Source organism: Octopus sinensis, linkage group LG20 (assembly GCF_006345805.1).
Source record: "Octopus sinensis linkage group LG20, ASM634580v1, whole genome shotgun sequence".
In the NCBI taxonomy this organism is placed as follows: Eukaryota; Metazoa; Mollusca; class Cephalopoda; order Octopoda; family Octopodidae; genus Octopus; species Octopus sinensis.
This window is the reverse complement of record NC_043016.1, coordinates 24,578,956-24,606,369: the sequence shown is the minus strand read 5'-3', so window position 1 is coordinate 24,606,369 and position 27,414 is coordinate 24,578,956. Positions and strand designations below refer to the sequence as shown.

At 36.4% G+C, this 27,414-nt stretch overlaps 1 protein-coding gene across 2 annotated transcripts in view; it reads right to left on the bottom strand.

Moving 5' to 3' along the window:
- LOC115222495 (protein amnionless) overlaps nt 1–27,414 on the bottom strand; it is a 76,400-nt gene that overhangs the window by 14,955 nt on the left and 34,031 nt on the right. For both annotated transcript variants that reach the window (XM_036511661.1, XM_029792724.2), the window contains exon 7: nt 1,123–1,208. In XM_036511661.1, the coding sequence (XP_036367554.1) occupies nt 1,123–1,208 (86 nt within the window). The remainder of the gene's footprint in view (nt 1–1,122; nt 1,209–27,414) is intronic.

Here is a 27,414-nt window from a genome sequence, read left to right as displayed (position 1 = left end):
AATCTGATGTTCCAGACTGCCAATTCTCTACTTTTGAGATTAACTTCCTTTAGCATTATTAAGGTTTATTTATTTTCATAGTCAATAATAAATATTTATATATTTAACCAATCAAGTATGCTCTTTTTAAGTAGCTGTCTATAGCTAGATTGTTGTTGTTCATCCATTCTTTTGATAGGTTTTCTTTTTAATCTTGCTGGGTTTCTAGTAACCCTCCTCACCAGGCAAGCCTAGTTGGGGTGCCAATTTAGTTGCTGACAACCTGAGGACAAGAGGTTGTACTGGATTCTATGTTAGCAGTAGCATAGATATTTATAAATCCCATATTCAGTAACGTCAAATAAATTGCAAGATTTCTCAGTATCTGCCAAGCCAAACATGATCTGCAACCTACCTAAATTCTAAGATTAATGATGTTTTTCTGTATGTATTGAAATTTATTTAGATTCATCAAAGCATATGATATCAGACAGAAGTGTACAATATTTGTACTATCAGGAAAAACCTGCATTCAACAGATCAAATATTTAGGCTTAATAACTTTTAACTGTGGGGAATTAACTTAAGGTCAGTATATTATTATAATTAACGGTTATTAACTTGTACAGCTGGTAATAGTTTGATACATAAAATCAGCTTCCTTTTATCTATGGACTGATATATAATATTCTAAATACCAAGCATTTGTTACCTTCAAGAGAACAATCTTTTTTTAAATGTTTCCTGAAGCATTTGCACTGAACTTACTTACATATATTATTTATTTAGTGGAAATTAGTTTAATTATATAAAATTGTGATATTTAAAAAAGTAACAATTAGCGAAAATAAGTATTGATAATAGGAATATTTAATTCGAATGAAAAAAAAAAAAAAAGTACTCGCAAAGGGGGAAATAATTTGGTTACATAAATGGAAGGATTACTTCCCTTGTATCTTAACTGTTACAACTTCACCACCAATAAACAAAACGCCACTCGAAGGCATAGGTTTCAAAACAGATACATCTCAAGGGTTCTTTTGGAAGCATCATCAGTAATGTTCCTGGAGTCGTTGGTGGTTTCGGGGATTTTTTCAACATCAAACAACGACAGGAAGAAAGAAAATCCTGAAACTAACTTACCTCATTCTGGAGGAATTTCTTTTTAATATCATCAACTAATCGATCATAACTGAAACCATTTTCGTACTTGCATTTTAGAATAGCCCCTACAAGATAAAAAGAAATTTTAGAAATCATACCTCAAGGGCTGAATGAAATAATAAAGCTGGAAGGTGGCCAAGCTATACTATTTCATTCAGATGATTGTTAATTTATCTTTCTACACTTGGAAGGTTCTTCAATATGAAACTTTTCACTAATCCAAATTGGCTGTTATGAAACTAAATTCATAATGTATGTGTGTATGTGCATGTCTGTTTGTCTGTCTATATATGTATATATAATGAAGTCAAACCAAGTAACGATATTTTGAATGCATTTAATACATATATTTCAGTTAATTGTGCAAAAGCTAATGGACTTTCATCTCTTATGTAAAATCATCAGTTAATGTATATCAATACATATATATATACATACTCACACTTGAACTATCTCACTGCATGGACCAAATGGTGACAACATTAGTAAGCATCCTTTCTTTGTGTGTGAGGAGTACAAGGCAACCTCATTAACACCACTGCCAAGATAAAATGCCGTGTAAAGTGGTTGTGGAACCAGTAGATAACAAAGCCAAGAGGATCTTTTAGCATTGTCTTGTCAGAGATGACAACCTCTCTAGTACATTCAAAATTAGAAATGAAGCCAAATATGTCAGGCAAAAATTCTTTGATTCATTTAAAAGAGCAGTAACTCTAAATAAGAACTGAGCCAGACTGTGGTGACCTGTTCAACCTATGCCACTATGGAAAGTGGATGTAAAAACGACAATTTACTCTTACTTATTTCAGCCACTGGACTGTGGCCATGCTGGGATACTACCTCGAAGGGCTTAGTCAAACAAAATGATCTCAGCACTTATAGGTGCAGTCAGGCCCATCTAGTAAAGGAGTTTGTTTCCTAACCATGTGGTTCCAAGTGCAATCCCATTGTATAGCACCTTGGGTAAGTGTCTTCAACTACTAATTTGGATCAACCAAATCCTTGTTAGAAAATTTGGTAGATGGAATGTGAAAGAAGCTAGTTGTATACATATGTGCGTTTGTAGCTCTGTGTCATGACAGACATAATTGTAAAAGAGCATCACCATCATACAAGCAGTGTCATTCATTCCTAATCTTGCATGGAAACAAATGAAGCTTGGTGACAGAAAGGCACCTGAATGTGGAAAATGGTTAACATGCAGTTTACTGTTGTAAAAGAGCGAAAGCAGGTTGTTCTAAAATAATGAAGGAAAATGGAAAATTGCAGTAGAAACTGGAAGTAACAATAGAATAAACTTAGGCAACAATATTGGACTAATGATGATTTATTTCCATTCATATCTTCATGAGATTGAATAGCAAAACAAATTTAGAGCTCATGTATCATTGTGTGCATCAATGACTGTCATGTTTTCCTGTAAATGTGACTGTTTCCATCGTATGTTATAAAAAAGAAGCAGATCTCCGTATCTCTGTTCATCACATCTATTAAGAGGGAAAGAAGGGGAGGAATCAAAATATAAGTCACAACTTATATTTAGAAGAGGAGAAAAAGTTGCTGAGAGATACAGTGAGAAAGAAAGAGTGTGTGTGTGTGTGTGATAGATGGATAAATATGTAGTATTGTCACCATAGTCAAAAACAAGTTTTTATAAAAACGCAGGAATTTTAAGTGCAAGTCTGTCAACACAACGCAGCTTTAAACAGAAAAAAAGCTTTCACTATATAACAGTATAGATTGGTTTTTCTGCGTTTTTTAACATGGACAATGCAAAACATACCGCTAAAAAAATTTCACTATGACAGTCTGTTGCGAGAGAAATCCAGAGAGAGTGTGTGTGTGTGTGTGTGAAAGACAATTAAAATTTATTTCAAGAAAAAAAAAACGGGGTTAATACAGTTGGAAAAAATTCCTCCCGTCCCCACCCATTTTCTCACAAATTATTGAAAAAAAGAAAAAAAAAAAGAAAGAATTGCCAAAAACCCGCGTTTTCGGATACGGAGATTTAGGAAAATTGCCAAAAATCGGAATTTTGTAATTTTTGCCCCCCCCCCTCACTTTTTTCCGTAGCCCTAACCAGAAAAATCTTTGGCAATTTTTTTCAGAATCATAATCTACGTATTTTTCCGTATATCTTGACTAAAATCCCTAAAACCCTAACCTGAAAATTTAGGGGGTCAATTTCAAAATGCCGATTTTTGCCAACTTTTTGCAGATTCGTTTTCTCCGTAGCCGAAAACGGGGGTTTGAGTAGAAAAAAGAATTATATTAAAAAAAAGGGGTGTTGGGGGGGGGAGTACAAAAGGAAGGCTTGCCCCAACCTCCTTTATTGTGTAATATTCTTAATACAGTTGTGATTCTGAGAGATAATTTTCCCCACCAAAATTTCAATATTTTTACGTATCTTCCCAAGTAGCTTTAAAAAAGATTTAAGAAATTTAATTGATATCTCTAATTGCTCAAACGACGATGGTTTGTAGAATATCTAGAGGTCAGGGCGTTGTTTAGTAATGGCACTTCAACGCTTTGAGTTCAATTCCCATTGTCCGTTCTTCCAGCGATCGATAAACTAAAATATCAGATAAGAACAGAGATCGATTTAGTATTCTTACAAAGCATCTTACAATGCGAATGAAATTGTAATAGAAAATATTATGTAAAGAGAGGTATTCTCCGTTGAGACTAATTAAAGATGGCGAAGTATGTACATACGGCTGTGGCTGAATCTGCATATACTCTTGCACTTAACACACATCTGTTTATATATACATATACATATATATAGGCAATCTTTATACACACACGCACACATAAAAAATGGAATCTAATCTTATTTTCATATTTTACATCAATTAGTCCTTTGGGTAATTAAGTGATCGCTCGACCTTCTAGAAGTAATAGCTAAATCTCTATATATCGTCTTTTTTTTTCTTTTTTGGAAAAGGACATTTTGACTAATGAAATGCACAATAAAAAGGACAAAGAAACCAACCCTCAAAGCATTTCAGACTCAGTACACCATGGTTAACTGGGGACTCGCACACACACATGCGTGTTTTGCCCGCATAATTTTCTTTTTTAGAAAATGTAGAGGTGGGGCGCTTACACTTTACCTCCGCCTGTACACACACACACGCATATATATATATATATATATATATATATATATATATAATGAACAATATAATAATTTTCAAAAAAGTTTTGTAAGTAATAAATTGAACCCGATCTATAATGATAGTAATTGTTGAAATAGATTCAGAGTGAGACATTATCTACGACTGTGGTTGAATCTGCTCACACACACTAATTGATAAAGTTAAATTATATATATATATATATGGCGGTGCCCCAGCATGGCCACAGCTCATTAGCTGAAACTGGAAAAATCAAATCAAAATCAAAATATATATATATATGAACGATGTAATAATAACAGTTATTTCGAAAAATGTTTTAAAAGTGTAAATCGGACCCGATCTATAGTATCTCAGACTATTGCTGAAATAGTCAGGAAGAGTGGGACATTACCTACGGCTGTGGCTGCATCTGCTCACACAAGAGCATTAAACTTACTATATATATATATATATATATATATATATATATATATCAGAACTGTGAGGTTGGTACCAATAAAAAAAGAAAATATATAAACCTGCCATAAGCGATATATAAATTACCTGACAAAAATGTTTAGTTACACAGTAAATCCATTAAAGTGTGAATCCTGATTTAGATCCAATATTTAAATATCAGGTAATGGTAGAGTCCGGCAAATTACAACAAGTATTGGAATTGGAACAGCTGGTGTTCATGTTGAAGAAAAAACTAGCGAGGAGCAGCATTGTGATAGGGAGAAAATAGTTTAAGCGCTCCAGACGTTTAAGTAAATCAAGCAGCCATATTTGAAGCCGTCTTCTTCCTTCCAGAATACTTGTAATGTGTGAAAGGAGGAGTTGGTGACGTCAGGAAAATGACAGGAAGCGGAGGAGGAGGAGGAAAGAAGTCCTGGGGGTGGTGGTCAATGTGTCATCAGGCAGTGTCAACCGTTAAACACGTTACTTTCCATGTATATATATATGCTTTACACATTTACTCTTTTGTTAATACTTCGCTACTTTTTTTAAATGTCTTTTGCTTAGGTGTGATTGTCTTGAAAGTAAAGGCTATTTCCGAGCAAGCCAAGGTTTTGCATGTCTAATCTCTGATCTTTAACTTGTTTCAGTCATTTGAAGAATTTTCAGTTGAATGAATCGACACTAGCGCGTTATTATTTTTTAAAAGCCTGGTACTTATTCTATCGGTCACTGTTGCTGAACCGCTATTTACGGGGACGTAAACACAACAACACCGGTTTTCAAGCGGTAGTGAGAGACTCTCTCCCTTTCACTCTCTCTCTCTCTCTCACACACACACACACACATTAAAGGCTTTGGTAGGCCCGAGGCTATAGTAGAAGACATTTGTCCAAGTGCCACACAGTGAGACTTCTTACCACTTGCCATACCTGTGCCTGCATGAGGATATATTCTTTTTCTATTTCAGCAAAATTATGGTAATTCATTACTTTTACTTGAATTTTATTTGACTGCCAAAACTCTGTAACCCGGTATATAATGCCCCCTTCAACCACGAAGGACTTGCTTCTGTTTGTGAAGCCCACAAACATTATTGCACTTCAATATCGCTGAGAGGTTAGGGGCATGAAGAGAATTCAATATGCCCACTCCACCACATACCCCACCCCAACAAAGGCTCCAGTATTTTGTCCAAAGTAATTTGCGAAATATGACCAACGGGAAAAGATATTTTTAAAAGATTGTTATTGTTTAGACCCAAATTTCTACAAAAAACCTAAAAATCAAAAACATTCCAAACATAACTTTTTTCCTAGAAATTGTGAATCTTGAACTACATTATTCCGATGTATACTTCCTTTTGGAAAAAGAAAAGTAAGATAAAAAATAAGGCAGCATATGATGTAAGAGAGATTAAACTGCTTTTTCTAGCAGGTCAAGAATCTGTAGAGAAACATCCAATGCTGTCACAAAGGAGCAGGAACAGTGTCCAAGAATTTTGTAGACCTGACTGCTCCCTTTAACCTAGCAGGTGAGATTGATGCCATTGGTTTTCAGGTTGATTATTTGTAGATCAATGTTTGCAGGAAATCTATGGGAAGTGGTTGAATTCGAGAGGGTCAGAGATGCAGTCCAAGGGTAAAAAACAAGATTGGGAAAAATAAAGAAAAGTATTTAGTATAGAACCTTGGAGGAAAAGAGATGGGTCAGATGAATGAATGTGGGTGGTCAGGGTCTGAAGTTAAGCTAGTTCAGAGCTCATTTTAGTAATCATAGAAGAAAGCAGAAATAAGAAATCATTGGCTTGACAGCTGTTGTAGTATGGTGTCTTGGGATGTGGTCTATGATACTTGTTTGTGTGTTTTGCTGCAGCACCATTGTAGGTCTTACTTGTAACTCACAGACATGTTCCTGAGATTATGTGATCTCTCATTGTTTATGATGTGTCTTTAATATGGCAGTGAATCATTTAATACCTTTACCTGTCTCATAGTGAAGACATAGCTCAGTGGTTAAGGAGTTAGACTTGCAATTAAGTCTTGGGTTCATTTATCAGATGACATAGTGCACTGTTTCTTTGAGCAAGGGTCTTCATTTTGTGTTGCTGGAGTACACTCAGCTGAAAATTCATACCAGCTGTATCTGAAAGTTAAACCCTATGATGGACTGGCATCTCAAACCATGGGGAGTTTTGTATTCTAGGGCCAAAATGTCTTGGCAATACAGAAAAGTTTCTGACGACATTTGTCCCATGCTAAAAATAAAATTGTGCAACTTTAAGATAGTCTTTCTTGATGTTATTAAATTCCACTCTCAAAATTATGGATAAAAAGGTAATTTTAGGTTGGATTAAATGCAACTGGATTTCATAGAATTATATTGGAGAAGTCAACAGATATAATACATTGGGATCAATTTAATCAACTATGAATCAAGAAACGGAGTACTTATTACCTCTGCCATAATGAAGGTGGAGGTATTGTTTTCAGTTGTATTTGTTTGTTTGTCCATGGACAAGATATCTCAAGAACCACTGGATGGATTTGAATAAAACTTTCAGAGATGTTTGGCCTTGTGACTGGCACAAACTGATTAAATTTTGGGATCAATCTCATTCCAGACAAGGATTCTGGATTATTTATTATATTTACCTTACTTTAAATGATTACAATCTTACGTTGACTTTCAAGTCTTTCTCAATTATCTTCCTATAAGCTGTTTTCAAAGTTTTACTTTCATTTTTCTGTTAATAATTTTATTTGCATCTCTATCTTAGTAGAAACTGATGGATAAAGAAATCAAACTACATAAATAAACATCAATAAAACCGTTCAGAAATTAAATAATGCTAACATATCTTATAATATATATATATATATATTATATATTATACATACATATTAACACTTTACAGTATACTTACATATATACATATATCTATACATTGATCTAAAACAACAGGAATACTTAAGGAAGACCAGAATTTAAGAGAAGAGAAAACCAAAAGGTCTCATGGTATTTATTTAAAAATTCCTGAGTAGAACTTATTATTATTATTATCTCTGCCTTTGAAACTATTTTGAATGGTGAATTTGTTAACTTCAGCTTAGATTAAATAATGATAAACTATTTATTACTGTTACTAAATTTTCTACAGCCACCTTCACATTCCGTGACTACCATTGGAATTGAACAGGTACTGGACAAGGATTCTGTTATTTTTACTTAATTTTTGAGAGCAGTCAGGTTCATTTTTAGTATTCTTGTTTGTGAGAGTAGTCGAGTTTATTTCAGATATTCTCATTTTAAACATCATCTCTGGTTAATCGTTGAGAGGATATTGGTGTTGCCTTGGCAGAGGTTTGCACTCTCTGAGTGCTCTTGTTATTTATGTAATTATTAACTGTTGTAATCATTAATTATTATTATACCGATGTACAGTTCGCAATTTACAATTTTGGTGGAGTCAGAATATAAATCTTATTATTGGATAATTCTTCTTATTGAATAACAGATGAAACACAAAATGTAAAGCCTTTATCAGCTGTATTAGTATTTATTTGCATCACCATACTTGTACTTTTTCTAATGTGCCTCTTGATCAGGAAATTGTCCAGGGAACAAATTATCTGGGACTAGTTGTCCTAGAACCATCTTCATGTAGAACAGGAGGTAATAAAATTTGCTCTGCAAGCTGTTACCTACTAACAGATACTAACTGAATCCTTGACACAGCACATGTGCGATGGTAGCAGAATTCAAATTGATGAATGTCATGTTACCCAAGAGGGACAGTTACCCCACCACCATCACAACTCAACCGTCAGGACCCCAAAAAATGAAAGGCAAAGCTGACCTAGACGGGATTTGAACTCAGAACGTACACAGCCGGTAGAGATGCCCCGAAATATTTCGTCCGATGCGCTAACCATTCTACCGGCTCAAACTGTAATATTGGCGTCAAATTTTGGCACAAGGGCAGTAATTTCAGAGCAGGGTATTTATTTTATCAACCCCGAAAGGATGAAAGGTAAAGACAACCTCGGCGGAATTTCAGTTTAGAACGCGAAGACGACACTAAGTATTTTGCCCCGGCGTACTTAATAATATTGCCAGATTGTCGCCTTAACTAAAGTTGTAATATTAATTGCTATAGTAGTTTCAGGTAAAAAAAAAAAAAAAAACTTCTAAGGGAGAATACTCTGAATTGGTTTACCGTTATAAAATTCTGGTTCGCCTGTAATGACAGGAACTGATAATCGATGGAAAGCTATCAAAGACAGGAGTCAAATTACTCAATGCTACCACTGTTTACAACAGAAGCCTATTCCTTGGTACCTATTTACGGCTCAACTAACCGAATTAGTGTGTACCAAATGTTTGATGACAGGATAAACCAGCTTTCTGTGATTCAAGTTTACTCATTGCTGTCCATGAATACCTAAATGTGCATGCACACACGTGTAAATGATACATTCAAACACACAGATCTATGTATGCGTATGTAAATACACACACACGCCTATCTATGTTTATGTGTACACGAGGGGTACCCAAAAGTAACCAGAAACGTTCTCTGTGGCGGCGAGCTGGCAGAAACGTTAGCACGCCGGGCGAAATGCTTAGCGGTATTTCGTCTGCCGTTACGTTCTGAGTTAAAATTCCGCCGAGGTCGATTAAATAAGTACTAGTTACGCACTGGAGTCGATATAATCAACTTAATTCGTTTGTCTGCCCTTGTTTGTCCCCTCTGTGTTTAGCCCCTTGTGGGTAGTAAAGAAATAGGTATTTCGTCTGCCGCTACGTTCTGAGTTCAAATTCCGCCGAGGTCGACTTTGCCTTTCATCCTTTCGGGGTCGATTAAATAAGTATCAGTTATGCACTGGGGTCGATATAATCGACTTAATTCATTTGTCCTTGTGTGTCCCCTCTGTGTGTAGCCCCTTGTGGGCAGTAAAGAAATAAGAAACGTTCTCTGTGGGATAACCAGTTGTAATTTAGGCTTCCGCTGCTAGAAGTCACTTGATGCGACACTAGGACATCAGTCTGTCGACCGGCGGCGGCGGCTGCTGTCGTATTGCCTCATGGTGCATCTTTGTTTTGCTGTGTTTCTTCCCCTATTTGTTGATTTTTGCGCGAAGGCTGAAACGAAGGAATGATGTGCTTCCGTGAAATTCTGTTTTCTTTTGGGGGAAACGGTGGCTGAAACAGTTCTCATGCTTCAAACAGCTTACAAGGACGCTGCCATGAGCAAAACAAGTTTACAAGTGGTTTTCACATTTTAGGAATGGTCACTTGTTGCTTGAAGACCAATCTTGTTCAGGACGACCGTCGACTTCCCGAATGAATGAAAACATCGTGAAAATCCATGAAGTGATCTTAAAAGAGCGTCACTGTATAATTGACGAACTTGTTCATATGATTAGTGTGTCCTCGCGCTCCTGCCATCAAATTTTGAGTGAAGAATTGCAAATGAAAAGAGTTGCAGCAAAATTTGTGCCTCGCTTCTTCACGAAAGATCAAAAGCAGTCATGATTGAATGCATGTAGTGAACTGAAAAAACAGCTGGAAATTGATCTGGACCTGTTTTTGATGGAGGCGTTACAAGGCATCACTTCACAAGAGATCCGGCATTGCTTCGAACAGTGGAAAACTGATGCATTGCTTAAATGGAGGATACTTTGAGGCGATAAAAGTATAAACATGTAAAACTTAGGTGAATAAAATAACATTGCAAAATTCGAGTTTCTTTGGGGTACCCCTTCATATGTATGAACAGGTATAGCTGTGTGGTTAAGAACTTAGAAGTTTGCTTTACAACTATAAGGTTTTAGTGTCAATGCACTGCACAGTGTTTGTCCGTCTTTTGTCTTCTTATATATGTATGTAGGTATGTATGTTAAAAAAGTAGGCTCAAGTGAGATGTCTTAAATATAGGACTGTATCAACTGAGATGTGTTTCACTGTGCTACACCAGAGATCTCTCTCTTTTCCTGAATCTCTGTGTTTCTCCATTATTTTTGCAAGCTCCCCAATTTCATGCTATGTATCTCAAGTAGTGACGTTAATGTAGTTGTGTGACCTTTATCCCCTTTCAAACTTAACATCTGATATGACCTGTTGTTCAGCACAATAGCAGAAGCCAGCAAAGCCCTTCTTGCATTGAGCAACAATGGTAGTTTGGTGGAATGTGTCCATAAAATTTCTGTTTGGTCATGTGACCACACCATGAGATATTTTGAATCTTCATGAGATGCTTGGTGTATGTATCACCAAAATGATATTGAAGCTCCTCTTTCATAATCCGGATCCATGGAATACAATATTCTCTTCACATTCCCTAAAGAAAGCAAACCTTGTTGATTTTGAAATAGTTGATTGTCAAATGTGAAGATTATTAAATGTACTCTAGGTTAATTCCCTCCATATAAGGAAAGCGTTCTTACTACCAGCAATGTAGGACTCAAATTACTTGAAGTTATTGACATCCTTGTTGAAACAAGTTAGCAGGTGGCTTTCATCCTCATTGATGGTCATGGAATCAGTCCCTTTTGCATTAGAAAAACATACTAATTTTGGATGTTAAGAAGTCTTGCACATCACAAACTTGATTATAAGCATAGTCACACTAAGCCCCATTGCAGGTTTTTTTAAGCTTCTATGTTTTCCTTCCCTCTATTGTCTTCTTTCTCTGTGTCTGCCTAGTTCTGACTCTGAAGTCACTAGCCACAAATCTATACTGAGTTGTGCATTCTTCACTAGGGAAGGTTTTGGTATTTATAAAGGTTTGCACATCTATCCTGTTACCTGGTGAAACTAAAATCTATCTGACCTTGGTGTTTGCCAGATTGGTTGGTGATGAGGTGATTGAATGTGTGTGTGTGTGTGTATATATATCAGAACTTAACTACAGCTCCTGGTGGTCCAAAGCAGATGTGCAATCTCTGTGGGTGTCTTTTCAAAACGTTGTCTGGTTTAAAAAGCCACATCAGATGCCATGATAGATATAAGGTGTAAGTACAACAGGTGGTCAAACTCTACATAAGGAGTGAGATAACCACCATATATATATGTGTGTGTGTGGAAGCGTAATGGCCCAGTGGTTAGGGCAGCTGACTCACAGTTGGAGGATCACAGTTTCGATTCCCAGACTGGGCATTGTGTGTGTTTATTGAGCGAAAACACCTAAAAGCTCCACGAGGCTCCACTGTGATGGACTGGTATCCCGTCCAGCTGGGGGGAACACATACACCACAGAAACTGGGAAACCGGACCCATGAGCCTGGCTAGGCTTGAAAAGGGCGATGTTTATCATTATATATATATGTATATATATATATTAATGTTTGTTTTTATGTTCAGTTATAATGAAAGCAATTTTACATTAATCATGGGTTACTCTATACTATTCTCATACAAGAATGTTGTTGATAGTGACTTTGAAGTTTTGGCCAGCTAGGCCATCATAGAACTATAATGCATTAGAGTTAATCATGCTGCTATATAGTCTCTAACTCTAATGCATTGCAGTCTGATGGTGACTTAGCTGGCTGAAACTTCAAAGTCACTTGTATAAGAATAATATGTGTGTGTTTTATATATATATATATATATATATATATATATATATATTGTGTGTATATATATAGTGTGTGTGTATATATATATTGTGTGTGTGTTTATATACATGTGTGTGTGTTTACATATATATATGTTTGTGTATGTGTGTATAAATCTTTTGCTCATTTGTTTAACAACTAGTTTTTCATGCTAACATGAGTTAGAGTAGGAGTTATTTGAAGCAGAATTCTACATCAACTCCAGTACTTGACTGGCACTATATTTTATCAACCTTAAAAAAAAAGATGAAAGGCAAAGTTAACTTTGGTGGGCTTTGAGTTCAGAATGCACTAATACTTCTTCAAGCTCACCACCTTAGAATGACTGGTCATGATATTAACAGGCAATCACTGCTTTTCTCATATAGCAACAGCAACATCTCAACATACATGCGCATGTGCACACACAAATGAACACACACACACATCAATATCATCATCATTAACATCTTTTTTTCATGCTGCCATGTCTATCTATCTACCTACCTACCCTTTGTATGTTTTATGTATGTGCCTATCTATCTTTCGATCTATCTATCTGCCTGTCTGTCTATCCATCCATCCATTCATCTATCTATTTGTCTGTCTGTCTGTATGCATGTATGTGTGTTCTCAAGTGAGCACCTCTGTGCCTGGGAACTTGTCTTGCCTGGTGATTTTCAGCAGCTTTCTTAGGCAGTTCATGAGGGAGCAGTTTAGCTTTTTGGCATAGCGTTTTAAACTGTCCAAGTCTCTGGGACTTACAGTTGCGTAGACTGTACAACAGCTCTCCTTTTTTACACTGATTCATGTAGCTGCCCAAATACTGAGCTTCCTTTGGTGATGTCTTTGTCAGTGTTCTCAGATCTGGAGATTGTGCTGTTGAAGTACACAAACTTATCAACAACCTTCAGGGTTTCTCCTCACAAAGTGATAGCTGGTACCCCATATGGCTTCGTCAGGGCAGGTTAGTACATGACCTCTGTCTTCTGAGTACTGATTGGGATGCATGGAGTGACTGGCCGGGATAGTAGCTCTGACAGGATAACATGTAGTGCTCTTCAAAGTAGTTTGTCGCCCAACAGTCAGCCTTCACCTATGGCTCATGGCTCCACAAAACTGTCAGTGTGCAACAGCAAGGATACCCTGGGCTTCAGCTTCCACTGGCTGGCTAAACCATGGTGAGGGTAGCAAACAGCTCTGAAACCCTAGGTGAGATAGGGCTTGTCTACCTATGTATGTGAAGACTGGAACTAGCATACTGTGTGGAGGAAATCATCCTATATCTATTTCTCTCTCTCTCTCTCTCTCTCTCTCTCTATTTTATATATGTATTTTTAAGTATGCATATATATATATATATATATATATATATATATGCTTAAGTACCTACCTACCCTGTGTATGTATGTATCTATACACATGTGCACGCAATACACTTACATACACACACACACACGCACACATATATATATATATATATATATATATATAATATATATATATATATATATATATATATATATAAAGAGAGAGAGAGAGAGAGAGAGAGCAATGAGAAAATGGAGGGGATCAATAGGTGGTATTCATCAGAATATATATATATATATGAGTGGCTGTGTGGTAGGTAGCTTGTTTACTAACCACATGGTTCCGGGTTCAGTCCCACTGCGTGGCACCTTGGGCAAGTGTCTCCTACTATAGCCTCGGGCCGACCAAAGCCTTGTGAGTGGATTTGGTAGACGGAAACTGAAAGAAGCCCGTCGTATATATGTATATATATATATATATATATATATGCGTGTCTGTGTTTGTCCTCCTAGCATTGCTTGACAACCGATGCTGGTGTGTTTATGTCCCCGTTACTTAGCGGTTCGGCAAAAGAGACCGATAGAATAAGTACTGGGCTTACAAAAGAATAAGTCCCGGGGTCGAGTTGCTCGATTAAAGGCGGTGCTCCAGCATGGCTGCAGTCAAATAACTGAAACAAGTAAAAGAATAAAAGAATATATATATAAAACTTCCTAATACAGTTGTCAAGCAGTCGTCTTGCCCCGTCTGTGAGTTTACAAAGCTTCCTCATTCCTCGCAGTTGCTTTTGGTTCAAGATCAATAGGTTGTCCTTGGCAGAGATTCCTAATTCCTAATCTGTCACCTGTTGTCTTACCTTTGCTGCTGCTGCTGCTGCAGTTGTTAGTGACATCATTAATAGTTTACTGATGCAGTGAATACCTGTCAAATACGTCATTACCACCACCACCACCACTACATAGCCGTTGCCGTCACCACCACCACACAGCCGTTGCCGTCACCACCACTATCAGCAGCAGCAGCAACAGCAATAACAGCGGCAGCTGTTGTAGTGGTAGCAGCAGTAGTATTAGTAGCAATAGCAATAGAAACAGCAGCAGCAGCAGCAGTGCCACAGACATTGTCTCATGAGGCAGCATTTTGTAGCAGGATTTCCTATCTCATTTGGCTAAATCTCATTCATTCAATAATAGGCGTTTCAGACCATAAAGTAACATATTGCAGGTAAGGGTTGGGAGATAGCGATTAGCACAGAGGAGTACATCTACCCAAGCATATTACTGGTATGCGTGTATTGATCTGAACTGGTTTGAAGGATATAACTAAGGATAGCAAAGAATTTTGTTTTTTGCATTATCGGATCTGCTGCTGCTGCTGCTGCTGCTACTACTACTACTACTACTACTGCTGCTGCTGCTGCTACTACTACTACTACACACTCACAAACAAAATTCAATGACTTCTTTATTCTTGCTTCTTGTTCCTGACTTTATCAAAACATAGATTTTATTTGCTAATTGTGATGTGCAAGTCTGATTGTTGATTCAGGAAATTTTAAGATTTTATCTTGATTAATAAAAGACAATTGAATCCATATTCACACAAGTATGTCATTTTAAATACAATGAAGATACAGTCATTGGTCATAGTCTTTTAGCAATTAAACTTACATTTAAAGTTCTTTTTAAGAGCGATTTAATAATTTTATTCTGGAAATTAATTTTAATAAAGTATATACTTTTCCCAAATTGAGAATTCCTGACTAAGAGTGGGAAAGAGAGAGAGAGAGAGAGACAGAGATCAACATTAGATCTGGCTTTGGTAGGCTACTGGCCTTCCACCACTATCATTTAGTATCTAAGGAAAGAGATGGAAATAGATTAAGATGAATTAACTGATAATGGAATTAGTTCAATCTTCATCTCAATCTGCAGAAAAGACTGTTGAAGGGCATAATTCCACAAATTGGTAAATTGGTACAGATTTGTAAGAGCATAGTATGCCTGTCATTATTCATTCCAGCTGTCTGCCCTCTGAGTTCAAATCCAGCCAAGGTCAACTTTACCTTTCATCAGTCTTAGGGTTGACAAAACTTAGGTACCAGTCCTTGACAATGGCTTGGTGGAATTATATCCGGCCCAAATTTTCTACTTGTATGTTCAAACTGGCTAGATCGAGCCTCTCATACCTGCCCTACTATGTCATTCTAAAAATATACAACCACATCATTGAAATCTTGAAGCTATGGGATAATGCATGATTAATTCAAAAAAGTGTGGATAAATAAGCATTACATTTGACAGACTAATGTCAATGCTATAGTGTTAAGCATTCACTCTCCACATTGTCCATATTTTCCATCAGTTATGGGAGTTATCTCCCTTGCTGCTATATCAGATTTTAAACACCTCCCAAGGGGGAGGTTTTGTCTACTAATTGCTTGTTTAACTTCAGTTGGATGAAATGTTATGATCCACTATATTATGTAAGTAAGGCACTATCATTTGATCTGTTTAGGTTGGCTAAATATAAAAAATAAAGAAGAAAATCATTATTAATATAGAGTTTATAAGATGGCATGTTTTAAGTACAAAGCTGATCAAACTTGAATGCAACATTCCACACTATAAATGAGTTAATCCAGTATTTCTCATTGGGAGAGCCTGCACTTGCTAGAATGAGATGATTGGCTGAAGTTGTTTGGATGCTAACGGTTTTGGCATTGCAGATTAAACATTTAGCTCATTTTGGCAAGAAAACCTTTTGGTGCTGGAGGAAAATGTACATATATGTGTGTGCAAAAATATACAAATACAGACTGAAAGAGTGTGAGGGAGGGGAAGGGAGAGGGAGACATTACAAAATAATTATTAGCGACAGAGGCAATATTATTACTGAGAAATAATATTTATTCCCATTTAAACATGAATGTTCTGTTAGAACAAACTATACTGCAGTAGATACCATGAGAGAAACTTTCACATAGGTTTTAGTGCAAAATGCAGTCTTGTTTATATCGCTAGTAGCGAAATAAATCCCTGCCACCTCCAGCACCGTGACCACCAGATTGCGTGATTTTCACCTCCCTTGGTCATGTTAATGTTGAACACTATGGATAGCAGTGATTCATCTCCCTGCAAGTGATATATAGAAAACCAGTAGCAGAACAGCTGCTGGTATCATGATTAGTCAGTGAACTTCTTAAAAAATATTTATTAGCCACAAAGTCAGTATTAATACTAAAGGGTAATATTTATTCCCACTTAAATGTGGATGTTCTGTTAGAACAGACTTTATTGTGGTAGTTACCACGAAGAAAACTCTCATACTGGATTTTTGATGAAAAATGTCTTTTTTTTATATCACTAGCAGGGAGATAAATCTTGCTATCTCCAGTGCCGAGACCACCAGATCACTTGATTTCGACCTCCCTTGGTCTTGTCAATGATGGACGCTTGGTCACTAGAGATAGCAGTGATTCACCTCCCTGCCAGCTATAAATAGATTCTGAAAGAACATACATATATGTTCCAACAAAACATCCACTTTTAAGTGGGGTTAAATATTACCTCTTGAAGACATTACAATACAATTACAATGTGGGTATTGTACAGTGGAGCAGATAAATTGTCACCATTAATAAAATTAGCATGGTTAAAATTTTTAAAACTTGCCCAAACACCATAGTAAAGACAAGAATGACATGGATGATGAAACTGTTTTATGTTCTCATTAATAAAAAGGGGTGACAGGGACAAAATATTTCCACTAACTTTTTTTTTGTGTAGTGACAGGTGGTGGTAGTTTGAGAATTGTTGGGTTTGTCTAAACAAGATTTTTTTTTAATTAAACATCACATATCAAATTTGTGTGTTACTAAATGTTGAAACTGACTATGCATGCGTACTTATCTGAATCATTATAAGCGATAAGCGTTGATTGTGTTAACATGATGTTAATGTGACCACTGCCACTAACAACACTGAAACAATCACCACCACTTTCACCACCCACCACCACCACATAAAGATATATAAACACACATACAAACAATCAACCCCTACCCCAACACACGATAGATTTCTGCACAGTTTCAGTTCACTAAATTCCACTCCTGGTCTATCATCGGTCAATCTGAGATTACTGTACCCAAGGTGCCATACTCAGGGATTGAACCCAGAACTCTGTGTTTGTGATGTGACCACACGACCATGCCTGCACCTAAGTTTTGTTTTAACTTTCAAAACTTTTTATTCATTCATTTTCCTTATTGCTGGTTTCCTTGTAGTCTATTTTCTTTTCTCTTGTTTTACTTGTTGTTTTATTGTTTGTTCCTTCTCAAGCCATTGCTGGCTCATAGGACTGGTTTCTCGGTTTCCTTGGTGTATAGGTTCCCCACCTGGACGGGACGCCGGTCCCTTGCAGGTGTGCTGCAAAATGCAGGAGGAAAGAGTGAGAGAAAGTTGTGGTGAAAGTGTCGGCAGAAGTTTGCCATTACCTTCTGCCGGAGCCATGTGGAGCTTAGGTGTTTCGTTCATAAACACACACATTGCCCAGTCTGAGATTTGAACCCGCAATCCCTCGACTGCGAGTCTGTTGCTCTAACCACTACGCCATGTGCCTCCACTTTGTTTTACTTAACCTGTCTTAAATACATCTCAGATATATCCAAGTTGTTGTTCCCTAGATCAAGTATAATCAAATAGACCATCTGTGATTGAACATAGTTTTTATTATTGTAAGTTTTTATAATAATCTTTTATCTTTAATCTGTTGTGTCTGGGGAGTCATTTTCTTTTTGTGGCTTATTAGTTAACACACTCACTGGTAAAATTTCCACTTATTTCTTATTTTCCTAAAATTTTCGAAGACTATTGAAAAGGTTGCAACACACAATGAAAATTTTAGGAAAATAAAAATAAGAAATAAGTGGAAATTTTACCGGTGAGTGTGTTACATTATAAGGCACAAAAAGAAAATGACTCTCCCCAGACACGACAGAATATGCTTCAACACACGAACTCATATAAAGAATCTTGCAAACCAAATCCAAAAACGAAATTTTATCTTTAACTTGTATCCATCATTAGACTGAGGCCATACTGGGGCACCACCTTGAAGAATTTCTGTCAAATGAATTGATCCCAGTATTTATCTTTTTCGAAGCCTGGTGCTTATTCTATCGGTTTCTTTTGCTGGACTGTTAAGATATGGGGACATAAATGTACCAACACTGATTGTCAAGTGGTGGGGGGGGCAAACACAGGTACACATGCGCGCGCACACACACACAACAGATTTCTTTCAGTTTCCTTCTATCAAATCCACAAACAAGACTTTGGTCGGCCCGAGTTTATAGTAGAACACGCTTGTCTTAAGTGCATACACAGTGGGACTGAACTGGGAACCATACGGTTAGGAAGCAAACTTCTTACCACACAGCTACAACTGCGCCAATAGAACTATTTTGGATCTTTTCGGTTTGAACGGTAACTAATTTTCTAGGTAACTAAAAAATTTTGAACTTCGTATACTGGTAGAATGTGTTTATAAAACATCTTTTTCTCTTGGCTTTATTGAGAAAATTCTATAGTTTGTAAGATATTTGTTGTTTTTTTCTTCAATTTCTGCAATTTCAATCAATCACTAACGTCTGTTGAGGTAAAAAAAAAAAACATTCTGTGTTGTATGAATATGTCCCTCGTTTAAGAAACAGATTGGATTTATTTACGTTTGTGAAGAAAAAAAAGATACCCTTCCCCAACCCCTAACCCTAAAACAGATTGAAATGCAATAGATCGATACTAGGGTCATAATTATGAGTGACAATTTCATATGACACCGCTAGTAAAAACTGCCGTTCAAACCGAAAAGATCCACTATTTTATCCAATGTGTCTTTTATTATTATTATTATTATTATTATTATTTTTATTTTACTAAGGCACTGAAGTGTGATTTGGGGGTCGTTTGAATCATTTCCGCAGCCAGAGTGAGTTGTCTTGGACTTCCAAGTCTATATAGGCCAATACAGCATACCCAGAAGTGTCGTCTCCATACAAGCGTCACCCGGAGGTAAACCGCCCTCTCGTCCTCTCCCCAATTATGTCACTGGCATGGCTTCTAATTTTTTTAAAGTGTGGGAGGTCGAAGGAACGAACAACCACTTGTATACTAATATAAATCTATTAGCAAATCTATGTGGGGGAGGTGGCCTGTATTAGTGTAGTTATGGTGAGGAAATACGTGATGAATCTCGAGAGAAAACGAAACGAAACAAAACATTGAGTACGGACTATAATTACTGTGAGAGGGAGAAAGTGTGGAGAATCCAGCGTTTCAGTGAGTGCGTGTATAGCGGAGCTGGGCTGTGTGTGGTTCTATCGTCAAAAAGAAAAGAAGAAACGGAAAAGAACATTTACGTGGAAAATAGCGCTGTTGGATAGTAACGGCGACTGGGAAGGAAAAGGAAGAGAAGATAGCGATAGAATTGGAGGGGGAAGAAGAGGAAAATTAGCGCGCGTGTGTATACACACACATTCTGTATGTGTGTGTGTGTGCACATGTTTGTATGTGTAAGTGAAGGAGAGACGAAGGCGCCCACACTTGATCTTGTTTCACTTTTATTCTTATCAGCAACCATTAGGCGTCTGTCGAATACGCCCAAACTGTTGTGTTTATTGCCGGGTGATTCTCACTTGACTTAAGCGTTAGTCGTTCAAGCCAATCGTTACGTTTAAATATAAAATGTTTAACTAAGAAACCCTGGTCAGTTCTGCTCGGGAAAGCCTATTTCAGCTGAATGGAGAATTAGTTTGACGGTGGGAATTTGGTTGCTACTGCAAACAGGTACTCCTACTTCCACCATCGAGACGCAAATATTTTGTTTCGTCTCAGGTCAGCCTCTGGTCCAGCAGGCATCTTATTCAAAAATGTTCTGTTGCGTTGTTCATGTTATCGTTCTTTATCCACAAATCAACTCTAACAGAACAGACCAAAACTATTCTAGCCATCATCAACCAGTAATTTTTTCCAGTAGTACATTTTCCAGTATATCTTATCCGTGTATCCTATCTTTTATTCCGTTAGAATATATCTAAAACTAATCCAAAGCATACTCGCCCACCTTTGTTTTTAAGGATAAAAGGATGGAATTTTTGTTGATATTTCTAGCAGATCGAGTGTCCACGCATTAGACTCACTTGTTTTATGAATGAATCTAAATAACGCTCGTCTTTGTAAGGGGGAGGTAACTCAGAAGAGTGTTCCTGCAGTTCTGGAAGAAGACTACTTGCAAGTTGGGACAAAATATCCTGATTTATAAAAATTTACATATCGCCATCATTCTTTTTAAAAATTGTGTGTGTGTGCGTGTGTGTGCGTGTGCGTGCGTGCTTGTGTGTGTGTGTACGCGTTAACATTTTTGACCAGCTACCTACTTGCTAGCACCCTTATGAAAGAAAGCCTCTTGTTTCATTAATCAGCCTTTATATCTCAAGAAGGTCTTGCAGATTTTTATAGTCCCAGATATTGTGATCTTTTGCAGTGTATGAATTAAAGATTTGCGTTCTCTTTCCAAGATCCTACGTTCAGCCATTGCTTTGTTCCAGATGGGTCGGTATGTATCTTGCTCCTCCAGTAAATAACAGGCATGGAGTTGAAAGTACTAGGTTTACAAACAACCTATTAATGATCCATAGATGTCCACTTTCTTCTGTATTTTTCTAACCACATTGGTGTCCAGAGGGCAGCTGATTTCCACAACAGAACATATCTTTTTGTTGTGGTCCCACAGAATATCTAGCTGGTTGTGTTTTAATTTGGTGGCTATTTTCATTTCTAAGTTCCACCAACATTCTTTTAATCCATTGGTCTCAATATAGTCAACATCATTTGTAGGTGTTTTCTTTTTTATTATTCTGATCCAGATTGTTGTGACCACTGCATCATACTTCATGGAAAGATAATATCTGGAAGACATTCCCTCACAGTTGGCAATAATGTGGTTGACATCTTGGTCATGTTCAGCCTACATTTGTTGTCTATCAATGTTTTCTGCCTTTTATGTTGTAGGTAATTAGTGGAAATCTCTTGATAGCCTTCAAAGAGGGTTATCATAAACTTGTTACTACTCCATGCCAAGCTTTTGACATGATCAATCCCTTCTATGGTTTGTGTTTTTCATGTGAAGTACCCATGTACTATCTTCTCAATGAGTTGGTCCATCTTTTTATTTTGTTGTTATGTTAAGTAGAATTTACTAATACTCTTTGGAGAGAAATCCATATCAGCTCATATTTCACACCTCTCCTCAAGTTCATTAGCTAGCCTAATTATATTATTAGTTTCGTGGTCACAAACTGGGCAAGATAGTCACTAGTCGCTTCCTCTGCTTCAAACGTTATTTCAGTGTCACAATATGCGCCTCATATGACATCAATACAGATTTGAGACTATGACCATCATCATTGTGTGGAAAGTATAACCTGTCTACATCTTCATTGATGTTGAAGTTTCCTGTAACACTGAGAAGCCAGCAAGTTCAAACAATTATCTCATTAAGTTCTTTTAGTGATCCAGTTCAGAAGAACGGATGTTGGTGTGAGGACAGGCACTGCAAAAGTGTTATGGGCAATATGCTTGTTGTAAGTTGAGACTTCTGATGACCATATTCTCTTTACTGTCATGAGGTGTTCATTTCTGATCCCTTCCTTATTTATGGGTCCATCATATCTGACATTCTTTTCTTGTCCAAGATTATAATTGTTATCTGACTGTAGAGGTTGTATTGTCAGGCCATTCATTTCTAGGTTTTCAGAAAAGAGCACAACTTTTCCACATTTTATTGTTAGTAGAAAATTGGGTAATGAGGTCTAGTTGCATTTTATTATGGTTGATACTTGGCTCATGTAGCTTCAGGTCATCAATAAAGAAAAGATGTGAGATACTTCTGGATCCATTTCTATGGCCAGAATGCTTTGTGGATGGGTATGATAGTGAATTTAACGAGAGGACAAAGGGCAACACTGACAAGCTATCACTCAGAAAGATGCTTTTTTGGTAGTGAATGCTATTCAATTCAGTTTTATCTTTATTATTCCCCAGGAGTAAAGTGACGTACTAAGATTTGGTCAAGTATTCAAAAGCACTCACTAGTGGTTGTAAAACTTTGGCTAACTGTAAAACCTTAATAATCCACCCATGTGATATACTCTCAAAAGCCTTCTGGTAATCCAGCTACTCTACAGTTAAGTTCCTGTGATTATTTCTGTGTTTTTTCTTTTTCCTTTTGTTAATTAGTAGCTGCTATATATGGTCCTATACTTTCTTTTCTCCAGCTTGCTCAGGTGTTGTTGATGGAACACTGATCTTGTAAGAATAGATTGAGGCACCCTGTATAAAATTTGTTCAATGATATTCTGCTAGGCTGTTGGGCTATAATTTTTAGCAAGGGTTGTCTGGCTATTCTTGGGGAGGAGGAAAGTAGTTGCAGTTGATAACCAATGAGGTAGTTCTTGTGTGCCTTTGATACTTTCTCTATACAACTGTATAAGATCTTGCCAATAAAAGGTGAAATTCTTCGGCCTTTATGAGGTCTGGGCTTGGGGATTTCCTGTTTGACATTTTCTGTAGAACTATTTTGAGTACTTCAGCATCTATTTCATTTTGCTTTTGCTGAACATACTGGCAATAGTCCTGTTCCAATTCTTTTAGCCATACAGCTTGTTTTTTGAACTCATTATTTGTTTCCCATACAGATCTCCAGTAACACCTCAACTTGATCTTTTGTGAGGGTGTCTTTTACATAGATTGAACCTTTTGCATTGAATCTGCAATAAATTATGTACCAGATCTCTGGCACATAATTTATTGAGCATTTGCCACTTATAGATTGTATATTTGTAATTCTAGTTTTTCATGTGTAGCTGTGAGTTGTTTCAGCTGGTGCAGTTTAGAGGTTAGGTTTTTGAATCCTGTATCACCAAGTCATCTCTCTAGGTCTTCCTGTTCTTAGTGTTCATTTCATAATTATAACTATCTGTGAGATATTTTTTCACAGGAATAAAATTTTATTTTTTAAGTAATGTACTGATGCTGGTTCAAGCTTTCAACTTGAATCTTGATTGCATGGTTTCAGCACTTTGTGATACACTAGTAATGTAATAGCTGAGACATATGACTTAAGATTAATAATTTCATAGGTTTTCATACCTCTAGACAGTGCGGCCTTCAGATAATTGTTTGCAATTTTGTTTACTGCCATTAATTCTGATTTACTGGGTTCTTTACTTTTGCTGGTGTTGTATGGCCTGTCATTCAACTTAAGGTTGGGGACCTGTTGAAACATTTTTCCAGATCACTTGTAAGGAGGCATCTACAAGTTTTTGGTGTTCTGTTTGTACAGTATATATGAATTTCAACTAAATTGTTGGTGTGTTGTTTACTGCTAGACTTAGCTGACCATTCTGTCTGTCCGTCAGTGGAAGTGGGATGATTATTTTCAATGGCTGGCTTTATAGTGCCAACCTGCTTTGAATCAGAGATTTCTATTAGATGTATCAAATTACATCTAATGATATGTTTTGCTTGTTCATTTAAACGTTTGGGGGGGGAAAATCTAATTTGGGTGTTTGGAGTTCCACAAATTTTTTAGCATTTGCATAAACCAAACTTTTGGGGGTCAGGTTGTATATGTGCTTCATATAAATGTTTGTTAAGATTCTAGGTCCATTGCATACAGTGATTATCGTCACAATTTGGTTGAAGAAGACTTATACATTTAGCAATGATGATTTTTTCTATTCACTGATATTTGTATTTGTTTCTCAAAATAAACAATGACTGTTTTTAAAAACTTTGGGAAAGTTTTGTCACAATTAAATTTAAAGTTGTTCACAGCATGGGTAATCTTACCTTTCAGGTTGTTTTTAATTCTACAATTGTATTTAAACATACATATTGAGTAGTGTTTGTCTTTCTTGTGTCTTTTTCTTTTATGTATGTATGTATATGTGTGCATGAGTGTGTGTATGTGTCTATGTGCAGGCATGTTCTCTCCTCCTCCTCATTATCATCATGATCATCATCAAGATCATGATGATGATGATGATGATCATGATGATGATGATCATCATCACTTTAGGTCTGTTTTCCATGCTGGCATGGATTTGACAGTTTGACTGGAGCTGGTAAACCCAGTGGGCCACAGCAGGTTCCATTGTCTTTTCTGGTTTCTACAACCAGATGCCCTTCCTAATGCCAACCACTCAACAGAGTGTACTGGGTGCTTTTTATATGGCACCAGTGCTAGTATCAATTCTGCTGCAGCAGATAGGATATATATATATATATATATATATATATATATATATATATATATATGTGTGTGTGTGTGTGAGTGTGCATATTAGAAATTATAATAAACACAAGTTTTATGTCATTTATTCCCTGTGTATATTTCACCATTGAAACTATTAGCATCCTCTGCAGTGGACGTTCCAAGTGCCACTGGATGCTTCAAACTGAGGCTGTGGAGGTTTATTCTGTTTATATATTGTCAACCAGTCAGCAACAAACTCTACTGGAGAGGTACCAAGTGTTGCTATATGGGTGGCATTTTGTTGCCGCAGAATAATGCTCATTCCTTCAAGGTTTTTGCACTGAATATTGAGGTCAGAAATTTTTAATTTTAAGAAGCAACCAGTCTGCATATCAACTCCAGAAATAACAGGCACTCAATTTTTGCCAGAACACAAGCTATCAGGTGAAGGTTGTGGAATTAATTGTAAGTCAATTGGTTCAATCAGAGCTTAAATTAATTATCGAATGTCCTGTTGGCAATTTATTCTTGTTCCAGCTAATAATGGTTCACCCCTTATGTAACTAGGGTTACCAATCCTCTTGAAATTTGTATTACATTCTGTCTCCATCATTTGAAATTCTGTGGAAAAGGTTTGAGTAAAAAGTAAATCTGTGTTAAATCTATCAAATTTATCACTGAAGTGTATAAAATGATAAATAACCTTGTTGACAATATTTATACAAATGACCATGACCATGACTGACCAGGCTATCAGATGTTGCTACACATCGTTGGTCACAATGTGCTCCGCATTGTTTTAGCCTTCAAATGACGTCATCTCGCTGGCTAAGCGAGCAGGCCTACAGAAGAAAGAGTGAGAGAAAGTTGTGGCGAAAGAGTACAGCAGGGATTGCCACCCACTGCTGCTGGAGCCTCATGGAGCTTTAGGCGTTTTTGTTCAATAAACACTTACAGTGCCCAGTCTGGGAATTGAAACCACGATCCTACAACCGTGAGTCCGCTGCCCTAAACACTGGGTCATTGCTCCTCCACATTTATGCAAGTAGAACTAAATAATATAAGAGTAAATTGATTCATAGAGCTGTTGAATTCTGATGAATCAAAGCAACCAAATTCACTATACATGGTGATACTGTATATGGCAATTGTATAGTTGCTATTGTATAAGTCAAAAACCATGCTAATTACCTGACTTGTTTCTACGGTTGGATGCACTTGCATTTTTATTCAATAACATTTCAATTATTTGAAGTCTTCCTATGAAAAGAAACTGGTTTCTAACAAATTTGCAAAACACCACCATTGAAATGTAGATAAAAAAACAAATTCACCTTTTAAACTTGAGAAAAGTAATGCAAATTTTTAGTGTTCCACTTAGAGATTGTACTTCTAATGTGCTTGTTAGCTATGTTGTGTCACATAGAAAGGTAGTACCTTGACAACATTTTGGGGCATCTGCTAATTAAATGTGTGATGTCTTCCACAGAAGTATGACATAATCAACATTTCAAATTCATCTTGGGGTTCCAAAAAGTTATGTATGTATATTTGTATGCATACAAGCATGTACGTATTTATATCTATATATATATATATATATATATCTGTCCATGTGTTAAGCATGATTATATACATTCTTGTAATGGTGTATATATGTATGTGTGTATATCTGTGTGTGTGTGTATATATATATATATATATATATAAAATAATATGAGGGAATATTATTCCAAACTTACAGGGAAAAATTAAATTTGAAATACTAAATCAAATTTCACAAAATATAGTATATATATATATATATATAAAATTAGAAAAAAAACATCTTTCATCAATTCACAATGAAAAAATTAAATTATACCATTTAGAAAAAAATTTCATCTTATAGAAAAATTTGTATGTATGTATATATATATATATATATATACACACATACATACATACACACATACACATACATGCATACACAAACCCATACAAACATACACACACCCATACATTCATACACACACACACATATATACATACATACCTACATACATCACTCATACTCACACATACATGTATATACACATACATATACACATATATACATACATACATACATGCACAAACATACATACATACATACATACATACATACATACATACATACATACATACATACATACATACATACATACATACATACATACATACATACATACATACATACATACATACATACATACATACATACATACATACATACATTACATTACATCCATGTTTTGTAGAAGTTAAATACAGATGAATGTAATCAACACTGGCAAAGTGTACACACACACACACATACACACACACACACACACACACACACACACACACACACATACACACACACACACACACACACACACTCATTAATTAATAAATTAAGGTTTAAAGTTTCACAGCTGTATAACTGAAATTTTATG